The sequence below is a fragment of the Serinus canaria genome, chromosome 4A (assembly GCF_022539315.1).
Source record: "Serinus canaria isolate serCan28SL12 chromosome 4A, serCan2020, whole genome shotgun sequence".
NCBI classification, from domain to species: domain Eukaryota; kingdom Metazoa; phylum Chordata; class Aves; order Passeriformes; family Fringillidae; genus Serinus; species Serinus canaria.
In genome coordinates, this window is record NC_066318.1 from 17759725 (window position 1) to 17786555 (window position 26831).

The following is a 26831-nucleotide window of genomic DNA, read 5'->3' on the forward strand; positions in this document are numbered from 1 at the left end:
ACAGCAGGAGCAATTGCTGCTGTCACCTCCAGAGCAGTTTGGATTCACAAACAATCCATCACCCAGGCCAGGAGTCCTTTGTGACAGCCAGGTTTGGATCCAGCTCTCCCAGTGCTTGGGGAGAGGAGGGTTTGGCTCCCCTCCACCCTCCTGTCCTTCATCACAGAGCTGTAAATTCCTGCTGCTCTTCCATCTTGACCTTGTGGCGCGAGGGGTTGGGGGCTTCTTCCAGAGGCTTTGGGGAAGGGCAGGAATGAATCCTGTCCATCCCAGGTGCTTCAGCAGACAAGATTAAGGAACCCATTACCTCAGTCCCCCACACTGCTGCTCCCACACCCCTCCACCTGCTCTCCTTGCCTTACCCCCCCTGTCTCTGTGCTTCTGCTCCCTGCTAAGATGGCTTGTGACATTCTAGCTTGGGGCATAAACAGAGCAGGGCTGGCTTTGAAAAATATACATGAATAAAAGGTCAAAACTCTCCCAGAAAATAATAAAGTTCTTGGTTGGTTGTTGGGGTTTTTTTTCCTGTTTTTTTTTTTTTTTTAATGCATAGTTATGAAAAACAACTTAACCTTTGGGATTTTGAGGAATTCACTGTGACAATGGTCCAGTTTAAAAATAACAGCTGCTGCTCCAAGATGAGTGTCCTGAGATGCCAGGTTTGCTCTGTTGGCCCTGAGGATCACTGAGTGTGTAGTCCTAGCTTTAAAGAGTCCTGCTAATATTGCTCCTCCTGGAAGGGCAGAAGGCACAGCCCCACATATGGGAGTTCCAGGGATGAATTTTCTTCTGCAGGAAAACAAGGACTTCATTGTGCTCCTGCTCTCTTTGATCCTGCCTGCTGTCAGGCTTGAATTTTTCTTTAACAATGTTACAGGGGAAGAAAGAAAGAAAGACAAGAGGGAGAAGCCAGAAATTACAAAGTTTTTACTGTAACAACTATGAGCAGAAAAAATCGTGGTAAATGGGGAAACACTCATCATGTCTGAGTCAGACAAGGATCAGTGAATTATTGACAAGTGCTTGGGCCTCTTTCCCTCACATGACATCAGAGAGAAAATTCCTGCTTTATCTGCAAAGGAGAAGACTCAGGTTTTTAAAAACTTTTTGTAATGATTTCAGGGATTTGATTTGATTTTGGAGACTTGACTTTCCAGAGGATCCATGACATTATGAATGTTGTCCCTGAAAGAGACTTGGGGAAGTGAACAGTTCACAATTAATGGAGTGCACATGAATAGCTAAATAGTCTGTTATTACTATTTAGGTGTGATAAATGCATCAGTTCTGTCATGGGAGAGCACTGAGTGCTGTTTGTGAACTGACAAGTGAAGCAGAGGAGCAAGAGGAAAAAGCAAAAGGCACAAGAGTATCTGTGAAGCTGTGAGGTAAAATTGCCTGGGAGTTTTCTTAGAGAAGCCAGCTTAGGCTTGTCTTTACACAAGAAGAATCATTTGTTTTGTTTCACTTTGCCATGTGAGATCAATGTTGCCACACCTTTTGTTTGGATACAGATAAAAAAGTCATTAATTATTAGCAGACTCCACTTTCCAGGATTCCCAGAGCTCTGCTGAGGCTCCAGGTGAGTCACCAGCCCCATCTCCACTGTTTGGAAAGGCCAGGCCTAAGTGGCTTGGGGTTATCCTGGTGATTTACTGCCTGCTGGGATGAAACAATGACTCAGACTTGGCTGTTGGAGTATTCAGGGTGGAAGGGACTTCAAGAGGTCCAGACTTGACCCTCCTGCACAGAGCAGGGTCAGTCAGCCCCAAAATGTGTCACAGTGAGGGTTTAATCCTTCTCAAGTGCAGGATTTGTCCTCAGTGAATGTCATAAGGTTCCTGATGTCACTCTTAATATTTGAAAGAGTATTTTTTGCCTGTTTGCCTTTGTTTGCCTGGTGATGTCACTCAGATGACTCTGAGTGACATCACCAAACTGACTAAACCACCTGTGGAGATGCAGTTTGCCCTAAAATATGTAAGAGCTGGGTTTAATCCTGCAGCACCCATACCATGGATTTAGCCAAGAGCACCCTGTGGGCATCTGTTCCTACCCTTTCCTCTGCTGGGTTATAAGGATCACTCATTTTTCACAGATGCTGTAGCTTCTCATTTCAACCAGAGCTCCTTCCATGTGCTCACGGGCCTGGGATGTCTGACAGAATAACTCCATCTCTTAATCTCCTCTGTGCTCAGCTCACACTCTGAAGAAAAAGCTCTGGCCCCAGAAGGTGAACAGCTTAAAGCTCAGAGGAAATATTTCTTCCTTACTGAGTGCTATTTCTGCTCAGTGAGGAAGAGGCTGGAATCAGCCCCAGGGGGTCTTTGTGGATCACATACTCAGGGTAAGCACAGGAGGGACAAACTCACAGCAAGAATATCCTGATTTATTTCATTATCCTGACATTTGGTATTACAACAGCTTCAGTTCTGTTACTTCCTGGGAGCCACAGCCCTCTCTGAAAGGCTCCCTGAGGAAATCTGCCCCAGGAGTGTTCAGAAGCCACATTACTCTGCCCTTGTGGTTGGTGCAGACGTGGAGTAAAGTCCTCACTGCCTGCAGAGAGGAACAGGCAGGTCACACTTTGTGCCTCATGGAGGGAGGTGAAGTGAACTGCCACAGCTGGGATTTCCTGGGATTCAGTTCTGGTTCCTGGGCCCCTGGAGGAGTTTAGACAGAGCAGTTTCTCCTCTCGAGTTTTAATGACTCTCATGAGGCTGCAGGAACAGCTGCCACTCATCACTGACTGTGCTGACAGAAGAACTGTGTCCTTATGGACCTTGCAGGGCTTCTTCCACCCTCCACACAGAGCCAGCTCATCCCAGTGCAGCCAGCAGTGGACATTCTGTGTGCCACCACAAACTGGCCATGGAATGTGTGCTGGGAGCCTCTGGAAGCTGTGGGATCCTGGAAGGCTCTGACACAACATTAGCATCTACTGCTCATGGCCTCAGTGTGTCCAAAGGCCTGAAAATGAACTGCATTTTCTACTCTTTCTAAGCCTTTGCACTTTATAAACCCTCTCAAGTTAAGTCTGATTATGGGAGGAGGGAAAAAGGACTTGGCTGGAAATCATCTGGGTTCTCTTCTCAGCTTTCTAATGTCACCACCCCCAAATCTGTCTATCTTAATCATAAATCTTTCTCTTGCTAGTCCCTATATTCTCCTGAGATTCTTATCACCCAGAGCCACCAAGCTTCAATACTTTAGGCTGAGATTTTCTGACCTGGCCTCTCTATGTGCTACTGTTGTAAAAAACAAAAATCTTTTCCATCCCATCCAGCAAAAATAGGGGATGGAGAAGTTACATTGCCTGGCCGAGACCCAAGAGCAAAGCTTCCATTTCTGCATTCCCAATGTCCTTTTCCCCAAATTCCTTTCCGAGCCTGGCTGTAGCGAGGTCCCTTCCACAAGTGTAACTCGAGCTGGGTGTGATTAATAATTCACATTTGGTGCTAAAAGCAAATCAGAGTTAATTTTGTATATTTTGCTTCCCCTCTTTAATCCGTGGGTTTCCGCGGGAGGTGACTCACGCCTTACGTAAGGAACTGAAACATCCTTCAGTTCCCAGAGAAGAATGTTCCTGCTCATTATGGGGATGAAAGGAGATTGCTGCATTTCAAATGACATGTATAATTTAGACACTTATTTCTAGGAGTGTTTGGAACAGGGAATGAAGAGAAACTAAAATGTTTGAAGTGACTTGAGTGCTTCATAGTTTTTAATGTGACTGGCAAAATACACAGCCCGATAACTTTTAAGGCTGCTAATGGAAGAATGGCTCTGAAACTCTTAACAGACTTCTTTTTTTTTGTTTCCTAATATCAGTATTTATTTTAAGCCAGGAGTAGAAACTGGTATTTGTCACTATGTTAAAAAAAAAAAATCCCTTTTTTTTTTTTGCTGGTAGTTACCCGCTGTGCCACTGAAGTGGAAAGAGGAATGGGACTGGTATTCCAGAAAAACCAGCCAGCTGGTGAGGAAAGTGGCAGCAGGTCTGCTGCACTTGGATGGAGCTGGGAGATTTTTTCCCTTGGCATTCTGAATGTTAAAACTTCACAAAAAATGGAGAGCATGGAATAGTCTGTATTTGAACAGTACAGAGTTTATTCAAAAGAGAATTCAGTAACATATTGGGACGTATTTCTTTAATGGTGTTCTTTTTAGAATATTATGGCCAGCCAAATCGAACACAACCTCTGGAATTTTGAGGCTGAACAAGCCCCAGATGCCCTCATGTTTTGCAGATTATCTTCACAGACTTCTGTACTGACATGCTGTGGTGACCAAGGGCTATCCTTAGCAGGCAGAATTGTGATTCTCTCTTCTCTCTCAGCCCCATTTATTGAGGTATCTTAGAAATAACCAGACACACTGTCTGTGTTCCATGGGCTGTTCTTGGCAGAGGCTGGTTTGGTGCATTTCTCCAGCAAATTGCCCATTTTTTTCAGAGGTCTGTGAATCTTTAAAGCAAATGCAGTGGGCAGTTCCCTCTGAGCAGTGTGGCAGCTTCTGTCCTAACTTTGGAACCCCCTGTAGAAATTTGGATGAGATCTATGCCTTCCAAAAATCTCTCAAAACTGTTGCATTATTTATTTTTATTCTGCTTCAAGGACAATGCTTTTCAAACCAAGAGATGACACAGAGGAGCCCTGGGCTGTATAAATATAGAATCTTTTTATTTTTTTGGTTAATAGATACAGTACAATTTTTGACTACATAAGAAAGCGTTGTTTTCAGTGCATACATTCTTCAGGCAGACAGGAACATGGCAGACAAACATTCCCTGGTGGTTTGAACATGGCACTTGGTTTATTTCTGTAAGTCCCAAGTTCCTGGCTTTTCCCAGTTTTCCTTAGTTTATTTCTGTAGGTCCCAAGTTTCTGGTTTTTCCCAGTTTTCAGTGGCTGCTTTGACAACTCAAGGTCTAAGGAAAAATGAATTTAGTCTACCAGGAGAGCAGGACAGTGCTCAGTGCATCCCACACTGGTCTCCCTGTCACCCTTGTGGTCCCAACTGACCCAGGCCAGCAGGTTTTCCATTCTGTGTTCACAAAAATGGAAATAACAATGTCAAACAAACCACCCTGTGCTTGGGCTCAGCACCTCCACAGTCCCCTGTACTGCCTGACTCCTGAAAAGGCCAAATCCCAAACTCCTCCCTGAATTTCACTTGTGTAAGATGCTGCTGGTGCTGTGACGGGCAAAATTCTTTCTATTCTTTTGTGGTGTAGTAAAAATCCAGGAAAATGGATCCCAGTGTTTGGACATTACATTTTCAGGGAGGAAATAAAGAATTATGGCTGCTTTTTGTATTTTTAATTCACTGTATGATAAGGAAAAACCTCTAGGCTGATCTGTGAGTGTGATACTGATCCTGAGCAATTCCTATGTTCAGGGAAACCTGATAAAGCTTATCTTGCCCTGTAGCTATTTGCTTGCAAACAGTTCCTGGTGTGTCCCCTTGGTGCTGTGGGATTTAGGGATCCTGGAGCCCAGCCCACATCCCCAGAGCTGGGATAGGCCAGATGGAATCTGCAGTGAGGCAGGACATGAAGGATAAGTGAGAGGAAACATCAGAACCAGCCTGGCCAGTTGCAGGCTTGCATGGCAGCTGAGATTCCTGCAGTGAGCAGGAGAGCAAATCCAGTGCCAGAAACACCTGGATGCTCTGGGGTGTCCTGGCATTTGCCAAGCAGGTGAGTGAGGGAGGGTTTGTGTCAGTGGGATGTCAGCAGAGCAGCTGAGGTCTGCAGGAGCCCTAAGTGTGTTCACCTGCAGCACTCAGGGGGTTTGTTTGACACCATTACTCAGACTTTGAGTTCTGACTTCCTTGACGTCCCAAGCAGATCCTTGGGACACATCTTGCTGGGGATCCCCTTCTTGTGAGGATAACTTGGGGGAACATTACAGAAACCTCACTGTTTGAGGAAAGGACTCTGGGAAAGATCACATTCACACAGTCACCAGCCTTCATTTTGCTCCAGACACCAATATTGAAAATCAGTAGATTAAAAAGCTTCTCCTATTCAGGGAAGGACACAAACAGACTTCCAGACAAACTAATACAAACTAGTTTTCCTTGGCTATATATAGAGGATTTAATGTGAAAATCTTGCTTTAGATTATCTAGTTCAGCCTCTGCAAGCACAGGATAAACAGCAGTGAAATGATCCTACACCTGATCTTAGGGAATAGGCAGAGCAAAGCAATCCAAAGGGACTGGGAGAGCAAATGACAAGAAATAGATGAAAAGTAGAGAAAAGAGGATACAGGAGATTGTTACAACACCAGCCTGAACAAGAACATGCAGGTGAAGGCACTTGGACACCTAAGTGGGAGGTGATTATTGGAGAAGAGACAACACAATTCCATGGAGAGCTCGGAGCTCCTTTGCCCTGATTCTCTGGGCCTCCAGGAGCACAAAGGCAGGAGGAGTGAGCACCATCAAAGGAAACAAAGGTACATGTTAATACAGATCCCACTAGCTCAGGTTAGAGAAAGCAGCTGGCAGACAGGAGTCAAGTAAGAATCCCTGAGAAGTCTGAAAAAATAATAAACATCACATCATTTAAACAATTTACCCCTTCTGATCCTCTAGCCAATCCACCAGCCTCCAATTAAAACCCAGACAGTGGGAATCCCTCACCTTTAACACATGCTGCACTTGGTGACACTTCCAGGAATGAGATACACCTGCCAAATTCCTCCAAATTCCTGTTTCCTAACTGGAACTAAATAACATGGAGAAGAAGTGAGAGGCAGAGACACTCCCAGCCAAGAGAGCTGCTGTGCCATGGCACTAGTGGGGCACTGTAAACTGGAGCCTGGCCTGCAAGCATTAGTGAAATGTTTAGTACAATACTTAACTCTGTTACATCTGGGTAGTTCTTTCTCTTTGGACTAAAATGTTACAAATTTTACCATATAAATGAAATACTGTATTTGTTGCTACAGGGTACACTATATACATCATTGGAAGAAGAGAACAATAATTAAATTAAGGGAGGCAAGAGAAGGACAAACAAAATATTAGTAAATAAAATAGAATATGTTCAATAATACTTTTCAGGCAATACTTTTGCTTGTTACATTTACTATAAGGAGGAAAAAATCTTCCATGAAATCCCATTGGAAACAGCTGCCCAAACACCAGTCAGTCCCTTCCATGGCTGGATGTGCTCAGGATGTTCTCAATTCTGCCACTGCAGAGGAGCCCTCAGTGCAACCAGGGCTTTAACCAGCTGGAGCACTGGAGCTGTGCCCTGTGCCACCACCTCAGGTGGCACAGAAAGGCTGCTGGGTGTCACTGAGAGCCAGAAGGGCCCCGCTCCCCATGGTCTGCTCCTGTGCCTCACCCTTGGAGAAGCCCTGCAGCCCATCCTTCAGGGGAGGGAAAAGAGAGGCTCAGCTCCCCCAGCAGAGCTTCCCAAGTTCCTCAGAGCACAGAGCACACCTGCAGGTTTTGTTCCTACATTTCAGAGTTCCTCAGTGAAGGTTTTTCAGCGCTGTTTTCTCACCCTCCAGCTCGAGGTGCAGTAACAAACATCTCCAGCTGAGGCCATCAACAGCAGAGCCACACACAGGCTGCACCTTCTCTTCCTTTGCCTCATCAGTCATTTATTTCCACAAGAACTGATTGATTGATCAATCAGTTGATTGATCAGAGCTATAGATAGCTACTAGTGTCTGATGAAAAACCAATCCAGTGAGCTTCCTGGGGCTCATCAGAATTCTTTCCCAGTAGTGTCTTCTCTTCTCTGACCAGCTCTACTTAATACATAGGTACTAAAATACAAAGCAGTGCAAAATGACCATAAAGCAACTACAGCCCACACCTCTCTAGCAGGTGCACTATGAGCAGGGGGCTCTGGAGGGACTGCAGGTGATTTATCAGGGACTCTGAAGTCAAGGAGAAGAAGCAGTGCAGTTCCCCAGAGCCCATCCTTCAGATGCTTGAGAGTTCACAGTTAACATGGGGTGGGTTTGGAGATTTGTTTTCCCCTTTGATAATACCTGAGGCTTGTTTGTGATTCCTTCAGCATAGCCCACTGCAAGCACTCATCCAGAAAACTCCCCTTGCTGCTGCGAGGGCGTGCAGCTGTCTTTGCCAAGGTAACAGCATCATTTTGCAAGGCTTGGATTTCATCCCCCTCTAGTCTGAATCATGAAAAAAAATTATTTTTCCACTGAAGAAGTCAAATCAAGGGAGAAAAGGAAAGGGCTGTGCAGATCTTGGAGGAAACTGCACAGGGAGCCATTTGCAGATCAGTTTGTAACTCAGGAGGTTACAGCCCTCACTGTCAGTGAACATCTTGCTCATCCTGGTTTTTTCTCCTTGCAACCTGGAGACCTTTCCCTTCCTAAATTTTAAAGCCAACTCTGATTGTTACAGAGCACATGAAAGGCTAAGGATTATTTGCTGATTTGTGAGGCTGCTGTGATGATGCACAGGGCACACAGGGCACACAGGGCACCTGGGCACACTTGCAACAGTCCCTGCCACCCACAGCTCTGGGGTAGGGGCAAACCCACTGTCGCTGGCTCACATGGGAGAATTTGTGATCCTTTCAGACCTGCTGCAACATTCCAGCTTTGAATTACCCTGAACCCAGGAAGGGTTTGCATTTGATACCAGTATTAACCTTAGCAAGACAGTCAGAATTGTGTGTCACATGGGCTTGCAGCTTAGCAGGGAGAGTGTCCCCAGGGTCAAACCCTTGGGTACCCCCACAGAATCCAGAGGAAATGCTTTTTTTTGTTTTGTTTTGTTTTGTGTGTTGTTTTAGTAAATAGCCTGTGTGCAGAAAGGAAACATAAAAATGCTGCTGCCCTGCTGGTGCCTCAAGGGTGTGTGTGAGTTTTTGTGTAACTCTTGTGCTGGTATTGAGAGTTTTCTGCACATTCACACAATGGTGTGTGAGAGCTGGGAAGTTCTCTGAGTTGAGAAGGTTCTTACTTAAGGCAGTGATTTTGCCTTGCAGCCATTACAGAGCATCTCCAGCAAGGTTCCCTATTGCATGTCTGCAGAATAAACTGCTGCTGGAACAAGGGGAAGCCCAGGGCCTCAGATTTAACCACCCTGTGTGCCCTGCTGGCCCAAAGAGCAGGCACACAGGCACTACCAGCCTGCCTGGGCCATGCCATCTGTAGGAGTGTATCCTCTGGGCAGTGGAAATTACTAAATCTAAATTGTAACCAAAATAGCTTGGATTGCAAAATATTTCAGAAATATTTACAGGAGGTGAAATCCCAAGTTAGGAAGGGCGTTTCAGCTTTTCTCCAAACCCAAAACATTCATGTGCTGCTGTTTTCAACAGATCCCTTCCAGCACTGGCCTAACCAATCCCTGCAGGATGTGTCAGGGCCAGCAGCTTGAGTCTTGTGCTCCCAACCAGCTTGGCATGGCCCTCACGGGGTGAAGTGGAGATGTAGGAACCTGTGGATCTGGCAGTGCCAAGGAACAGCCCCAGGCAGGGGGAGGAGTGGCAGCAGTTCAGGGTTACAGCCCCTACTATGTTTGACAGACAATGTCATTAATTCACTGCAGATCTTGCAATAGGCCTTTAAAGAGAAGAGAGAAGATGCTCTTAAATTGTTTCTAATCCCATCTGAGATGTGCCAGAAGAACCATGTGAAGCATTATCCCAGCAGAGTTCCCTCCTGTTTCACCCAGGCTCCCTGGGGGCACAGCAGAGCCTGGCAGGGCTGAGCTGCAGCCCCCGAGGGCACTGCTTACACTGGGGGGGCAGAGTAGTGCATGACAGAGTTGTAATCTGGAGGAGGGCTGTGGCACTCCAGGCTGGGATCCATAGGGAGCAGGACAGAGTCTTCCAGGGGGAACTCCATGGTGTCCTCTTCCACCTGCACTGCTGGCTGGTACTTGACAGTCTCGTGGTCAGCCAGGATGGATTCCTTGCTCCTGCTGACAGCTCTCCTCCTGTTGGGAACAAACATGGGGATGCATCCAGCCTGTCTCTGTAACCAATGGTCAAAATGATTTCTTGAAGAAGTAAATATATAAAAATACCAATTCACCTCTGTGGTACTCTGTAAGACAATTTTGCTGACTGGATGAGGGAACTGAGGTATTTTAAATAACTCTGTGTTTTAAAAGTAGATGTAGGAGTAATTCCAGCTCTGCTGCCCTGTCCTTTCAGCTCAGCACATTTCAGTGCACTACAGATCTCTCACTGGTAAAGGCACCTGTCCTGTACACACAGTAATATCCTCCCTCATTGTTCTGACACAGGTCAGTAAAAATTTGACTTTTCTGAAAGCAGAACTGAAGGCTATGACTTTTCTTGAGGCATAATATGGGATGAAATCTCTGAATGATCTCTGGCAGACCCTAATTTAAACTGATACTGAAAGCAGGAGCGTGTGTTGAACACGCTCAGGCAGTGCAGGGCAAAATCCCTTTTATATTCCCCAGCCCTTTAACATTCCTGACCCAGGGGCTGCTGAAGGGCAGTGCTTTGCAGCATTCCAGCTGCTTTTGTTTCCTGTCTTCCCCTGTTCCAGGTGATGGAGGGTGGGGCAGAGCAACTTCCATCACATGGAGCAGCCTCAGGGTTAAAAGCAGGAGGACCCTGAAACTGGTGTCACCAGGTGACCTCGAGGAACAGCAAGGGCTGTGGAGAACTCAAAAGGTTCTTTCTGTCACAGGCTGCCTTAAAAAGGATGTTCTGTCAACCTTGGTTTGCACTTCTATGGAGCAGAAGCAGGACACTGAGCAGCTCCTTGGAAGAGGCCTGGAAAACTGAGGGGTGCTCTAAAGGATTCCAGTGTGACAGTGGCATTTGAGCTGCTGCACTTTGCTCAGGACCCTTGAACTGCAGCTCTTGGGAAGGAACCTCAGCTCCAGACTCGTCACAGCACTGCTCAAGCCTCAGCTCAGAATGACTTGAAGGTGCCTGGGAGAATTAAAAATCAGGCAGTGCCCAAGCACTTTGTGTGTGTGCTTCATATGTGTTTAAAGTAGTATCAAGTTACATTTTAATGACCCTAAACCAAATCTGAATAGTCAACAGTTCATCAAATAATTGTAGAATTCATTACACTCATTTTATTGGCACTTCTGCAGTGCTTCCAGTCCCCAGCACTGCTCATTTTCTCACTGGGGTGCTTTAGGAAGAAAGCAGAGCCACTTCCTGCTCCAGGGAACAAACCAAAGGCAGGAGGCAGACCCAGCAACTGGAGGCAGGGCAGTAAAGCCATGAATAGGAAAATAGCAGATCCAGGACAGGAACTGCGTGTGTGATGTTCTTTGGATGGTGCAGCAGAGAGCAGCAGGTTGAATGGCCACACAGAGCTCCTTTCAGCTGGAAAGGGTAAATCTGCCCTGCTGGGTTCTGCTGCTGGCACTTTACAAGTCGTGTTCTCTTGCCTCTGAGTCTGGAACCTGTCAGAAGTTTCAGGTTTCCCACAAGCTGCAGATATTGCCACTGGCTGACAGAACCAGTGTCACTATATTAAAAAAAAAAAAAAAAAAAAAAAAAATTGCTGTTTCTGGAAAGATCCCAGGTGTTCAGAGCACTGGCTGGAGTGGAACAGTGGTTCCTGCTGTGTACACAGGCACAGGAGCAGCCTGCAGGCTCCACCTGTGAATTGCCTACAGAATGTGTGCTCATGTTCTGTACATCTCTCATGAAGCTCTTGTGCAGCCAGATTCAGTCACAGCACACAGCTGAGCTCTGATCAGCTGCACTGGGACATGGGCTGGTTCATTTAGGCTCTGATTTTGGTGTGCTGGGCTGGCTTTCCATGGCAGGTTTGCACCTCCAGCTTTGGGAAGTGAGCCTGAGCTGCAGGAGCCAGCCCACCACGTCTTGCATGCCCAGAATGAGCCTGGCTTCCAGGACTGCTGCAGCTTTTACAGCAAAGCTGCTGCTTCTGTGCTTTCAGACCTGCACAAGGCATTGGAACCAAATCTGTGGAGAGGCAGAGCAGAAATTCTAAAATAAACAGTAACCCTGAGAACTTCAACAAAAAATGTAGCACCCTGTGCTTTCACAACTTTTACCTCATTGTCCAGAGAGAAACAGGAGTGGAAACTCCTTTTGTATCCTACAGATTTGGCAGCTCTCCATTCTCTACACACACAGTTTGGCTGCAGCTAAACTTCCCTGACATGAGCCATGCAGCCACAACTTTGTTTATTTATGGAATTCTCCTCTTGTTGCTCAGTTCCATTGGCCCGTGTCAGACAATTCCATGGATGCTCTGGCTTCCAGTTTGCCAGCTATTAAAGTTTTCACTGGAGACAGGGAGAAGCTTGAGAGCATCAGTTTAATTTGGAAGCTTGAGAGTATCACTATACTGTAAGGGCCTTAAAGCTAATAATTTAAAATTACCCCTCATAAGTCTTACTACAATACATCTTTCATAGTTCTATTTCTCTAAAGTATCTAGTCGTAGTTATAAAACCATCCTTTAAAACTTATTTCTAATTCTATTTCTCTCAACAATGTCTATCCTATTCCATAACATTAAGGCAACATTTCTTATCTCAAAGTTTACATACAAACACATGCTACATAAACCTACTGTCAAACTTTAAAAATTCTCTACAAATTCATTTCCCCCAAGTATCACTTTAATTTGGCCCCCACCCTGCATCTCTGAGTTATTAGGGTTAAAAGGGAAAATTGCAGCCCCCTGTAGACTCCCAGCAAGTTTTCCTGTTGGGTTCCTGCCCCTGTGGGTCAGGAGTTTGGATACCTGGGAATAAATAACTCTGCCTGCTGCTGAGATCAGGCTGGGCTTTGGAGGACTCCTGAATGTCCTCTCTGCTCCAGAGACACATAGCTGCTGGGTGGGTCAGAAGGAAGTTGTGTCACTTGTATCCAATGGCAGACCACATGCAATTAACTCCCAGTACTGTTCCTTTCATCTCAATGCATTTCCTAATTAAAGCTCTCTGTGGGGCTCTGCATTTCCCCTTTGATGCTGCTGTCACAGACAGAGCCTGCTGTGCATGTGCAGGTGCTGCTGCTGGGGATGAGGCTGCTCATCCCTTTCCATCTGTCCTTGGTGCTCAGGATCTGCCCCAGCCCTCAGAGCCCAGCCCAGCCCTGGCTGTGCTCAGTGCCTGGGGCTCCAGGGTCACCAAAAGTCCCTTCCTGGCCTGGCCCCTTGGCAGGGACCTTCTCCCTGAGCCCCCAGCAAGCAGCCTCTGACTGGAGGGGCTGCACTGGCAATCACAGCTGTGCAGCTCCAGAGGATATGGAATGGACTGACTTCATTAAAGCTGGCCAGTCCTTGGCTCAGGGCCTCTCCTGGCACTGCCCTGCCCAGCAGTGCTTCCTCCCTGCTCTGCTCTGCCTGACCCTGCAGTGCTGTGGGAGCCCACCAGAGAGAAATGGGTGAATCAGTTTGGCTGGATCTGCTCAGGGCTGGAACTGTCCCAGCCCAGGCTCCCCTGTCAGTGTCCCCAGCATGGCCCAGCCCTGAGGGTCAGTGGCAACACCACAACATTCAGCTGGGGTTCAGCTGCCCACTGACCCAAACTTGTCACAAATTGCAGTGACAACCCTGAGAACCACCTTGTTTGTCCTGTCCATGGTGTCCTGTTTGGGGACACAGCCTGAATATTAAATAATCTTCCACAAACTTTTTAGTTTTCTGAGGGCACCACAGTTGTTTAGAAGATAGCACAGAGGATAATCCTGCAGTAGCTTGAAAGCCTGAGTGACCTGCTGAGGCTTTTTCTTCCTACTGTACAAACCCAGAGATTTTGGAGACCGAAAAATGCTGAAACCATCAAAGAGCTGGGAAACCATTAGTGGAGCTGTTTATTTCATGTGAGAGGGAGGCAGTTTCTGTTAATCTACATTTTGGGGTCAATGACTTGAAAGGGACTGTGGAGAAAGAAGGATGGCTGCAGGAAAATCACCCTGAGCAGGGAGGGATTCCTGCCCCAAGTGCAGCAGCTCCTACAGCTCTGCAGTTAAAAACCCAAGTATTTTGCTGTCAGTAGAAAAACTGGTGGACTTTCTGTCCATGTAGGAAGCCTGGCCATGTTCAGAGGCTGTGTTTAGGGAAAGATGAGAAACTGGGCTGACTGCTGCCAAGTAGAGCAGTTTGTCTCATGACTACCTCTCCTAATAACATGTAGGAGCTTCAGGGCTTTGTAGGAGCTTTCAAAGGTGTTTAATAAGGCGCAGAGTAAGAGTGGTGGATTTTTTTTAATTTTAATTTTTCAGCAATTAAAGAAATAAAAGGGTTATTTTTTCCTTCTGATAGCTATGACTGATTCACAGTTTGCTTTAATACATTTTCCACTGACTGCTGTGCAGGAGGAATTTCATCCTGGGCTCCCCTCTGGCACAGCAGTGCATCAGCATTCAGCTGGCAGGAGAACTTGAGGAGTTGGGCTCAGGAATTCATTGTTTGGAAGCATTTTCAAACACAAAGTGCAGGTGATAAAGTTTTCCCAGGCCAAAGCCACCCTCGTGTCCCCTCACATGTGTGGCCAGGCTGCTCAGCTGTCCCTGTCCAAAAGCAGTGGGGTGGAAACCACTGCAGTCAATTCCCCTTCCAGTCCTTGCTGCTGTAAGCACAGTGCACAATCCTTGGAAAAAAGTGCTTTACATAACTCCTGAGTAGCTGCTCATTCCTGGTTCTAGTTTGGAGACCTCAGGTCAGGTAACAGTGCAAGGTGCTGCATGGCACAAGAACAAATGTATTTATTATTTCTGAGCTCCATTCTGTCCTGGAGCAAACATGTTTCCATGCCTCGTTTCTGTGAGAAGATGAGAAAGGATTCCAGCCCAATCCTGGCTGTGTTTTTGTTGTGTTCTGTGTGAATGGACATGAATGTCTGCTGTTGCTGAGCAAAATCCACCATTTCAGAGTTGCTGCCTTGCCTTAGGCCCAGCTTGCTTTGGCAAAGCCAGTGCTGGGATGTGGGTGCAGCATCCAGAGCCCAGAGAGGATCAGCTGAGCCTCAGCTGATCTGGTGGGGCTGGGCCAGAACCAGAGCAGGGATTTCTGAGCAGCAGAGGATGATTGGGTTTGGGGGAGAAGGAGAAGAGCTGGGGGAGGACAGCTGAGCAGATACCAAACCTTTTGTCATCTTAAACAATAACTTGATTATAGAGTCTCTGGAGGGTTTTAAAGCAGTGCTTGGCAGTAGCCTGATAATATTATGAGATGGAAGCTGACACCAGAGTCAGCCCATCATTAAATCCCCTGTGCTCCCTGTGCTTCCCTGAATGCTGATTCCAGTGTTGTTATCCCAGCCAATCTTTCTATCTCTCACTGCAGCTACTGCTGTGACTTTCTACTTCAGCAACATAAAACACTCAGAACTTTCCTGCTCTATTTAGGCAGTAGGAAAAGCTCAGACTTGGTTAGTCCAGCCTAACAGTGAGCCCAGGCCCAGAGTATCAGATTCATCCTCACTAAACTCTTGACGCTGACACTCCATGGTGTGTGCTGTTGGCAAATTTTAAACTCAACGGAGGAATGAATGCAGGATAAATAAACAGTGAGATTTTGGCAAAAATAATGAATGCAGCCACCCTGGTTTAGAAAACATGCTAAGCCTTTGAACAGTTTTGTTTTAGAAAAGAAAGACTTTGAAAAGGATCCAGGGTAAATGTTTTTGATAGAGAGAGATACACCATTAACAAGGGTGACTTTATCTCCCCTGTTAAACCCACACTCCCTTCTGACCTCTCTAGATCATTCCACAGGCTTTGAGCCTTGTTTGGCCACTTGTCACTGCAGGAGCACCCAGGGGTGTCCTGTCCTCAACCCAGAGATCTTTGGGGTGCTCTGCCCTGTTGGAGCTGCTCTTTGAGCCAAGGAGGGTCTGCAAGATTCAAAAAAAAAAAAAAAAAAAGGCAGCTGACAAGAAAGCTAAGAAAGCTTCCTCAGCTGGAGCTCAGACACTCAGGGAAGGATGTGCCAGGGAGAGCCACAGCTCTGTGGGTGCTGTGGCAGCAGGAGAACAGCACAGCTTCTTACAGGCTCTGCTGGCACAGAAGGGCTCAGGAATCCCCATGGAAGTGTTGAGTGGAAGTGGGAGAGCCCAGGTGGTGGGGCCAGGCAGGGATTCAGTGCCCCCACAGAGCCTCCCCTCCACTCCCAGTGGCCCTGCTGGCAGGTCAGAAGGTTTTCCTGGAAATCTCTAAAGAACAGGCTGTTAGGGAGTCCTGTGTTTCCACATCTGGCTGGGGGCTGACTTCTCAGATTTTCAGGAGAAAGCCTGGAAGGGGCAGAGGGGGAACCTTCCTCTGCCAACTCTTTATCCAAACAGGAGAAATGCAATAAGGAAAAGCTGTCAGGGGTGGGTGACAGAAATCCTCAGAGGGATGAATCCCACCAGGGAGGCTGCTGGATTTGTGTCAGTGTGACATCATGCAGCACAGAGGTGAATCAGCCCAGGTGAAGCATCACAGTAATGCAGCTCCTGACATTTGAGCTCCTGTTTTTGGAGCTGCTGCCATTTGGTCTCCATAGCAATGGATTGTGCTGGCAGGAATGCTCTGGGTGTGTGCAGGGGATAAAAACATGGAAATGGATCAGGATCTCTGCAAATCCCACCAGGTCCAGCCCTGGGACATTGCTACAGGGAAAATACTGCTGGGACATTTCTGAGGCCACACTGCCATCCAGCACAATCCACAGCATTCCAATGCTCCTGTTAGTGTTGTCCACCTTTCCTTAGGAAATCTCCCTTTTCCTTCCCTTCTTCTTCCTTTTCCTCCTCTTCTTCTCCCTTTTCCTCCTCTTCTCCTTTTCCTTCTCTTCTTTTCCCTCTTCCTCCTCTCTTTCTCCCTTTCCCTCCTTTCCTGCCCTCAAACATCAGGGAATTGATGCTCTAAAGCATCAGAAGACAAGGCAAGCCCTTTCCATCTGCTTTTCCCTCTGAGTGAGAGTCAGCCTCTCCAGAACTGCCACACTCTGACCATGCCCTCTCCTGGGAACTCTCACAGAATATCCAGAAGTGCAACAGGCTTCTTCTCATCCCTCACTTGTCTTTAGTGCAGAAAAGGGGTGACTTGGTGTAGAACAAGCAAGAAGAGTTTATCTGCTCTGCAGGGAAAGGTCATGGAGTTCCTCAGTACACAGAAAACATACAAATCTCAGTAGATTTCAGAGAAAACTCTAGGCAAGTGGTAATTAGCCTAATTAACTGATTAGACAAGGAATTCATTGCTATATAATAATATATTTTTTAGTATTTTGAGCAGCTATTCTTTGAAATTCCACATGTTGACATTTGAATCAGTAAAATGGGTAATTGTTAGGAAGGTGGAGAAGTTTTTCACTACTGGGTCACCTCTGCCTGTGTGGTTGTTACTGAAATACAAAGAACTGTCAGCAAAAAAGTAAAAATCTGCTTTTCATCATCTGTATTGTACTATGAGAGGATAAACAAACAGCAAACCCTGTCCCAGCCTCAGTTTGTAAACCAGGTGTGAAGAAACCACCCAGGGATTACAGAGGTGGTGGGATTTAGGGAGTTCTCTGCAGCTCTGTCTCAGAGTGATGATGAAGCAATCAGGGCTCTGGTGAAGGCACTGCTCTTTGCTATGCACAAGCATTTTGAGTTTACTCACATACCATGAGCTGCAAGGATGCCACTCCTTCTGTCTGACTTCAGTATACACACTGGTACAATTACAAATGTCAGCTTTTGCATTCATGAATCAAGTTCTTCAAACTCTGCTCCATCACTAACAGAGAACACTCAGGAGCCAGTGAGCAAACAGCTAAATTTCACCTCTATATTCTCATTTTTTCTTCCTCTCATCTCCCATTTGCAGAATCTGCTGCCCCTTGATCTTAAAACACATTACCAAGGTTTTCTGGTTATGGGGCTGAAATTCAGAGTTCATCTCCTCTTGGCTTGCCTGGATATCCAGAGGTTTCCTTTTGGCAGCAGAAACAAAACTGCACATTTCAAAAGCATTTCTCTGAAAGGAAGAGCTGTCTGAAAAAGAAATCCTCCAGAGTACTCACGCCAGAGCCATGATCCCATAGGGCCAGGAACGGATTTCCAACCTCTTGGGGCTTTTCATCTCCTCTGAGGTCAGCACCATCCCACTGTCAGACTCCTGAGGAGCAAAAGGAAGGGAACATCAGGGAGAGCTGAACCTGGGACTGCTGCAGGAGCCACCAGTCCTTCAGGATGTTCTTCTATCAAGGCCTTATCAGTTTTTATCCAAGTGTTCCTGATAATGCTGCTCTGGAGCCTGGGAACGTTTCCCTTGTTTTTATGACATTAAAGTTTTTGATCTGCATTTCCAAAGAGCACCCTTAAAATGAACATATCAAAAAATAATTTGACATTTTCGAATCTGAAACTGATATTAAGCATGACATATGGGCACCATGTACGTAGGATAGCTGAGATAAGAATAGACTGAGATTCATAAAGAATATATCCAATAATTCTGGCTGGGCTCCTCCAAGGAAAAGCTCCTTAAATACCCACTGGAAATACACAATTAGAAGCACTGGGATTTGAAGGAAGTGGAAGTTCAGCAGCATTTTGTAAGTGCAAGTGCTGTGTAAAGATGGATGGCCCTGGCCTTTATGGATTTTTTTATGAGCTGTCCAACAAAACTGTCTTGATTCAAGTTGGGGTTGTGTTCTGCTGCACTTGAGGCTGCAGTTAAACTTTGTGCTACGTTTATGCAAGTACACAGACATCACAGTCCCCATTTTAAGTTATTTAATAACATTAAATGCTCTGGGTGTTTCTTTGCATTTGAAATATTTTGTGATGCTGGAAAGTTGCACATCTGTGCACTTGTCAGAACCAAGACAGCAAAAGCCCTCAACATAGAAGAGAAATTCTACTTAGTCTTATTTTGCCAGTCAAGATATAAAAAATAATCTCATCAAACCATAAATAACAAGAAAAAGCCTTTTTATACATGCTCTGGTCATCTATCAGTTGTTAATAAGATCAGTTTATAAGTGAGTTTGTGAAGTATAAAGTGAAATCCTGAATTAATGAGGTCTGTCAAACCCTCAGTAAAACCCAGCTTGTCTTTGGATTTTATCTTGACTGTTTCCCCTTCAAACACATGCTCTAGGAACAGTTTATCTGGGGGCTGCTCTGCACTTTGCTTACACCTCTCTGCTAAAAGAATCTCCACAGAGATAGCAGATAATTGCACAATGGCAGGAAGGTGTGGTGGAGCACTTGGAGAGCTCAGGCAGCTCTTTGAAATAATGACCTAATGACTATTCAGGGTTGATAATTAAGAAAACTTCAATAATCAAAGTACACTTACTTTGTCCAAAAGCAGATCACACACTGGTTTGGATTTAAAAGAGCCTTGTTGAACCATCACATTTATTTCTGATCTCTTGATGTATTATCACCCTTTTGGGAAACTTTTCCCCCTCTTGTAAAGGTTTATTAGAAAAGGAACAGGGAGCTCTTAGGCAGGTAATGCTCCTGCTGGCAGCAGTAATCTCTTGAGACTGCATTGATCTAGCAAATGTCTTTGTGTGATTCACAGGGACAGATTTTATCCTGTAAGAGGGAAGATGCAGGAGCCAGGGAAATTTCTAAGCCTGCTAATCCCTGAGATGCACTGATAAAGAGGCAGAAATTCCGTCTGGGAAAATACAAGGCAATAATGGGCCTCAGTTTGTGCTCAGCAGAGAACAAATGACAAACAGGCTGTGTTGGTCAAGGACATGAAATATTTCCAGGACAAGTTGGAGCTGCAGACTTCAGCCTTCCCAAGGGAGCTGCTCTGAGGAATGGCTCTGTCCAAGAGGGATTCTCAGCTGGAGCTTTCCTTTGCTGCTCCTCCTGAGTCAGGAGGATTCCTGAGGGATTCAGGAAACTTTGATGCCCCTGGAGCATCTGTGCACTACAGAGGTCCCTCCTGAGGGACACAGAAGGTGCCATGGAGGCAGAACATGGAGCTGCAGCCAGGGGCTGCCTGGACCACAGAGGGAATTCAGGAGTTGTTCTTGGGGATTTTTTTAAATAAGAAAATCCCACCCATTCAGAGGAAGCCAACAAGCAGAACCCTCATTCTGTCACAAAACAAACCTTTGCTTTCCCCTGGAGCAAAATTAAACCCTTTAACATTCTCCCACCCTGCAATGGCATTAAACTGGCAATAAATACATTCACTTGCAGTGAGGAAAATCCAGAGTTTAAGCTCTTTGTGTGAATCCAGACCAGGATACTGAATCCTGTTCTTGTCTACCCAGAAGTGAACACCTTCACCCCCACCAAGTGATTGGCTGTCTTGGCCAGCCAGAATGTGTTCTGGACACATTTCCCTCCAAGAGCTTCCTTTCAATGAGCTGCCACTTTCTTATGGTGGAAAAACATCTTGAAATATGTCACATACAGCCCCTTAGCCTGATCAAAGCCAGGCCAATCACATGTGAGCCTCTCTTAAAATTATTTGTTAAGAGAAATGCAGGTCCTTCTTTGTTGTCACACAGCCCTGGGTGTGAGGTGCCAGAGCCAAATCTTCTGCCTGATTTAAAGTTCTCTCCTACCAAATGATTCCAAAAGCTCTAATGAGTGTTTCTGGTGATCTGTGAACCTGCTGGGGAAGGATGCAGCCACCTCTCTTACCTCATGCATCACTTTCTCCTTTTCCACTGGCACCTCATCAAATGTCTTCACACTCAGGGGTCTCTTCTTGCTGTTGTTTCTGAAAGCAGGAAAGTCAAGGGGTCAGCACAAAGCCCAGGCAGATTCTGCACCCATTGTAGCTCAGCTGCCTCCTCACACAGCCCAGTTTCCTGGACCACTTCTCTTTTGTCACCTCTTGTGTCTAATATCCAACACCCTGACAAACTTCTCTGGTTCTTTCACCAGCCATATTAAGGGAGGACACCAGACAGTGAAATGTTTCTTTCCCCCCACCCTGTATCTGCTTTTCTTACCCAGTTTCTACTGCACTCCAGCGATTCACTCCATTGTTCAAGTTTTCTTCCACAGGGCAGGTTTTGGAGTTGGATTCTCCATCTGGACACAAGGTGATGTTCAGTGGAATGTAATCTTTGCCATCCTATGAAATTAAAAACAGAAAAGAGCACAAAGCTGGTAAAGTTCATTTTGTGCTGCATCTCAGATGTGTGAGGTTATTGTATCCTATAGAGCTTTGAGATGAGAAAGGACTAAATAGTGCTTGAACTTAACTGTGGTGTTTGTTCAAGGTGAGTCTCGTGTTCCTCACACCCTGTGGAAGTTATGGAAGTTAAAATGCACATTTCATCTGAGAATGACTGCAGGAGGCTTTGTGAGGGACCCGGGGCACTCTGGGAACCCTGTGATGTGGGGTGGCTGAACATGGGCTGGGATATTCCAGTTCAGCTCAGAAGCAATGGCCCGTGTACTGCTTGGTTTTGTTCAAGTTCAGGAGCTTGGGAAGAGCCAGGCCTTCAAATGGGAGCCTGAAAGGATTTAATTTCTTGTTCTTCCCAGGAATTGCTGCTGCACATGGTAATGAGCTCTGCATTGTCATTACCCCCCTGCAGCAATCCTCAGGAATGACTCTGCCTTTAGCTCCTGAAACTATTTGTCCAAATTTCCCTGTGCTTCTTTTTGTTTTTAATTTTGAGAAGCAGTTAAGTGCCCTATTCCCTTATCTTGATTTTTATGTCTCCTCAATTTACTTTGGTTATAGAATCAAACTCACAAGCTCTTCATATTGCAGACTGGGCCCTCTTCAACTCAGCTCCACTAAATTTGTTTACAAACAGGAAGGAGCTGGAGGAGAGTATTTGATTTCTTCTTCAATTAAATTGACAATTGCATAAGTGATCTGGTTGTTTTTACTGAAGAAGAAAACAACTGGTTTAACTATTATGAGATTAATCATTATATACCTGACTTTCTGTGCTTTAAGCTGCATAATTGCAAAGCTCCCAAGAGCGCTGGTGAACATAAAGTTGGAAATGAAAGACAAAGTTCAGGAGGTGAAGAAAATCAGAAGTAAAATTAACATCTGAGTAGTTAACATTGTCTTTACTCATCCCAGCAGGGATTTCCCTAGTGAGCTGTGCTAGGAAGTGAAATCTCATCTTGGTGTTTAATAACCCTGCCCATGCACACAGATGTCCACCCCAACTCCACCCCTCTTGCAGAGGGCTGGCCCTGCTGTACCTGCTGCACGTTGGCCTGCAGGAGATCCCCCAGGCGCTCCACCAGCTCGGTGAACGTCGGCCTCTCCGTGGGGACCCCGTGCCAGCAGTCCAGCATGGTCTGGTAGCTGCAGGAACAACACAGGGATTAGGAATGGGAAAGGATGAGAGCTTTTCTTCCAAACTCTCTCACTCCACTGCTGCTTGGTTTGGTGGGTCTTTGGATTAGGAGAGGTTCAGATCTCCACATGCTGAAATTCTAGTTTAGTTTCCATGTGAGATGCTTTTTGCTTCCATAGTCCTGCCTCAGCTCAGCCTGCAGGATTTTGGTTTTCACCTAACTCAGAGTCTGGCTGCTGGGCCCTGCTGACACTGCTGAAGTAAGTCCTGGTTATGGCTGCTGGGTTTCTGTCACAGAGTCTGAAGTCTGAGCTCCATGAACTATATGAGTAGTGTAGTACACATGAGTAGCTGCATGTACACATGAGTAGCTCCATGAACTACAGCTGACATGGGGCATCTGATCATCTTGTTAGCAAAGGTCAGGCTGACTTGGGCTGTCCTTAGCATCAGTCTCTGCTGTCACACACCCAAAATATGCTCAATCACAGCTTTACTGAACATAAAATACCCAGCTGTGGTCTCCTCCCCCTCCCCACTGCCACACAATCTCTTTTCTGAGGTGTACAGCTCCCAGCAGCTCCCAGCAGCTCTTACACTTCAGGAGTGGAATACTCTGGAGATCTCATCCGGGTCCCCTCCTTGAGCCGCCGGCAGAAATCCTCATCTATCTGCACCCCAGGGTAAGGAGAGGCACCTGGGGGGAGAAATGACAGGGCTTCAGGGTGGCACAGTCTGTGTCCCAGCCCAGGGGATCTCTGCTCAGTATTTGATGTCACCCAGAGGCTGGCAGTAACAGGAGCTCGAGTGAAGAAGGAGTTCAGTCACTCACAATCTGCATTTTTTTGTCGGGAAACCTGTCACAGACTCACTCTGTCCTTCAAGGATTTCAATCACAGTGTCTCCTCTGCTTTTGTGATGCAGTCAGGACCACTCCAAGATAAAATAGGGCAGAGGAGAAATGAACTTTATTCGTTTAAGAGTTTACAGTATCTCTTGGCCACTGGTAGAAAAGTTCCAGTTCATTCAGTGGGTTCCTTGGTGCTTTCCAAACTGTTACCCTGCCAGTATCCTGCACTGAGAGGATACACACAGAGTGAGTAATTCCTGCTCATCCTTTATTGCCTCAGAACCCCTGTGAGTAGGTGCAGAGAGGGCTGTGGGCACTTGGCCCCTGCCAAGGACCACGAGAACCTTGGTTCAATCCCATGAGTGGAATCACTCCTCTCCTACATTATCCTCCAGGGAAGGCTCCCTTGACAGTGACCTCCCAGCCTTTCAGCCTAGCTTTCTTTCCTGACTCTGTTCACTGCTGTTTTCCTTGAGTGCCACTCAAGTGCTGGCTGAACCCTGGCAGGACAGCTCATGGCAACTGGAATTGTTTTGTGGAGGTTGAAGGCTGTGAAGGAGCTTTGTGTTAACTCCCACAAAAATTTGGGAGAGTGCTCTGGCATCTGAGTAATGCAGAGCTCACAGGTAAAAGTCAGAAGTCTAAGCTGAGATTTCAAATGCTACTGAACCTACAGTGGATAAAGCTAAAAGATTTGTAACTTCCCTCTCTTCCTCCCCCCTAAGCCAATGCTTCCTGTGCAGCACAACCCTTGTCTTGGACATTTTGGCATCCTGGAGGCTGGATGATGAATTTGGAAACAATTTCATCAAGTCTTTACGTGGGAAATTGAATGGAATCTGTATCCAGCCCTGGAGGAATCTGTGTATGATTTACTGGCTATAACATTCCTGCATGTTTCCTGCAAACACCATCATGTGCTGTGCACTTGGGGGCACAATGAGAACAGCAGAAACCTTTTGGATAAAGCATTGAAGAAGGGGTCAAAATGTGGCTGCTTCCAGAACTGTTCTACTCTGTGAACCTGACTGCTCAGTGGGCAGAGCCTGCACTGGGGAGCTGAGAGCCCAGCACTGCCTGAGAAGGAATGTCAGCTCACATGGGCTCCCAGGACACCCAGAGCCCAGGGATGCTTATCCACAGCACTTCTGAATTCCCTGGATGTGCAAGTACCAGGGCACAGGACTGACAGTGTTTCCTGGAGTTTTGTAAGCTGGAGAGAGGCAGCACCATCATTTCTGCTTTATCCCCAGATTTTCCTTCCCAGTCTTGCCTTTGGCCTGTCATTATGCTCAGGGAATTAACTGCTTATCTCATGGATGGAGAATTCCACTTGCTCTCACAATCTGAGCTCTCTCTCTCTTTGTGATTTCATCCCAGATCAGATCAGCTGCAAGATGTTGGTGAGAGCAAATACAGAGAAGGCAAAGGATACCAGTGACAGGACAAGGGGTGCTGGGACAAACTGAAAGGAGGGACATTTAGGTTAAATCTTAGGATGCAATATTTTATTGGGGGGTGGTGAGGCCCTGGCACAGGTTGCCCAGGGTGCTTATGGATGCCCCAACCCTGGCAGTGTTCCAAACCAGGCTGGATAAAGCCTTGAGCAGCCTGGTTTAGCAAGAGGTGTCCATGGCAGGAGGAGTTGGGACTAGATCATCTTGAAGATCCATTCCAACCCCTGAACTGAGTCTATGATTCATTTTTGACTGGAGGATCTTTTGGTAATTTATATTTTGACCAATGCTGGCCTCCTACCAGCTGGAGGCAGCTCAGATCATAAAAGCAAGGAACTCTCCCACTTCCACTCAGCACTGTCTTTATCTGGACTATGGGATAGGTCTGATAACTTGGATTTGGAATGCTGAGACAGCTTGGGAGAAAAGTAGGCTGGAACATATGGTGTAAGGCCTACACATGATGTTTTCCTTAGGGGAAATCTCCTTCAAAATGCTCAAAGATGTGGCATGCATTGGATATGGGAGCCCTCTTTTGATCTTGGTTTTATTTTAGTGGCATAATGAGATGCTGATGTTACTACCAGGCACTGCTTGTTTTCATAATTATCTCTGATTGCTTTTGGAACAGTGCACATTGAAATTCCAGGAGACACTGACATTCTGTACCATTAGTGATTTCAGGATGTGTTAAACACTGCTGGCACCACCTGACACGAGGTGTGATGACCCCTTTGGAATAATTTAAAGCTCATTGCAAACTCAGCCCCAGATGGAAATTAATATTCCCTCTAGTCCTGATTTCCCTGTGTATCACCAAAGCAGATCCAGGCTGCCAGTCTTTCTGCAGGCCAGCTATTGTCCTTCACAACACAAACTGCACTCTGCATTTTCCCAATCAGTATTTTTCCCTTTTTTAGAGGGTGCTCAGCCTGTGGGACCCAGTGAGAGCAGCAGCTGTAAACGGGAGCCAAAACACACCCTGTGGCAACGACAAATAACTTCCATCTCATGGCTCTCAAGGATCTGTAAAACTTTTATATGACAGAATTCAATCAGTGACACAAATCCTTAATTAAATATTTATCATTTGAGCTGCAGATGTGAGCAGTGCCAAACCACAGGCATGCCTGGATGAGCTGGATGAAAAACCCTCTCAGAGAAAATGACTGGTTTTGAGCCTGTGCCACCAAGTGAAAAAGCAGTTTGTGATCTACGTCAGAGCCAGGGCAGAGGCTGCTGCACGGGTGGCAGCCCCTGGAGCCATTTGGGAGGTTCCAAATTCAGAAGGGGACAGTGCCAAGAAAGGGGCTAAAAGAACCCAGATAAAATGTTTTTTTAAAATAGATTAAAATAGATGTGAGTTTCACTGACTGGATTTTAATTTGTATTAGTGTTCAGTATTAAAGGCCATCTGTTAAATTCTGTCAGGACCTTTGGGAGTGATACAAAGTTTGTTTCTGCAGTGCCCCTTGGATTCATCAGCATTCCATTCCTTTGGTTCCCAGTGGAGAGCCTGTCCCCAGTGGAGAGCCTGTCCCTGAGCATGCCTCTGGATGCTGAAGCTAAAGCATCTTCCTGAATAATCTGATAAAACCAGGGCATTCCTGGTGCTTCTGGAGCTTTGCCTTTCTGTGCTGTTTCTACACCTGCAGTAGGTGATGCTGTAACAGAGCCATGGAGGGCTCACCCCAAAATAACAACACCCAAAACCAAGGGCTGAGCCCCAGGGAAAGCAGCAGCTGCCACTCGTTTCAATCACTCAAGTGTGAACTTTCAGCTGGGTGTGCAGATGTGGAGCAGAGAAAAGTCCAAATCAAAGACTTGGACTGAGAGCAGGTTATGATTTTACAGCCAGCCCTAAGTAAAGATTAGGATAGAAACAGCTCCAGACTTTGCATTTTCACTTGGCATCTTGAGCCCAATCATTAATTTCAACTGATCCATGAACCAAAGATAGAACGAGATTAGAGTTTGCTTTAAAATCCAGCAGCTTAAGTTGACAATGCCTCTTGTTTTCTTTTGTCTGCAAATGCTGATTAAAAAGCCAGAGCTGACATTCCTAAATTCCCTCAGGAAAACAAATCTTGCCCCTCTGCAAGGAGAATCTGAGAGCAGCACAGTCCAAGTGTCTGTAGGGCTGCTGTGTAGGTCTCACAGCTTTATCTGCTGGACAGAAACCAGGGCTCAGAGAGGCTGAGATTTCTCACAGCATCCTGGGTTGACATCTCAAAGTACATAAAGAACATCATTATTATTCTTTTAGAACTGTTGTGGCTTGCAAATGATGCAGCCACAAGAGCCCACGTTCTA

At 46.1% G+C, this 26831-nt stretch overlaps 1 protein-coding gene across 1 annotated transcript in view; it reads right to left on the reverse strand.

Moving 5' to 3' along the window:
* Positions 1-4661: 4661 nt before the first annotated feature.
* The window catches only part of LOC103816498 (vascular endothelial growth factor receptor kdr-like), a 125968-nt gene continuing 103798 nt past the window's right edge, over positions 4662-26831 (reverse strand). Inside the window, exons 25-30 of the mRNA XM_030228894.2 lie at positions 22809-22908; positions 22114-22219; positions 20892-21016; positions 20578-20656; positions 17979-18073; positions 4662-9942 (exon numbers count right to left, since the gene is read on the reverse strand). Coding sequence (XP_030084754.2) covers positions 9738-9942; positions 17979-18073; positions 20578-20656; positions 20892-21016; positions 22114-22219; positions 22809-22908 — 710 coding nt within the window. The 3' untranslated portion in view covers positions 4662-9737. The remainder of the gene's footprint in view (positions 9943-17978; positions 18074-20577; positions 20657-20891; positions 21017-22113; positions 22220-22808; positions 22909-26831) is intronic.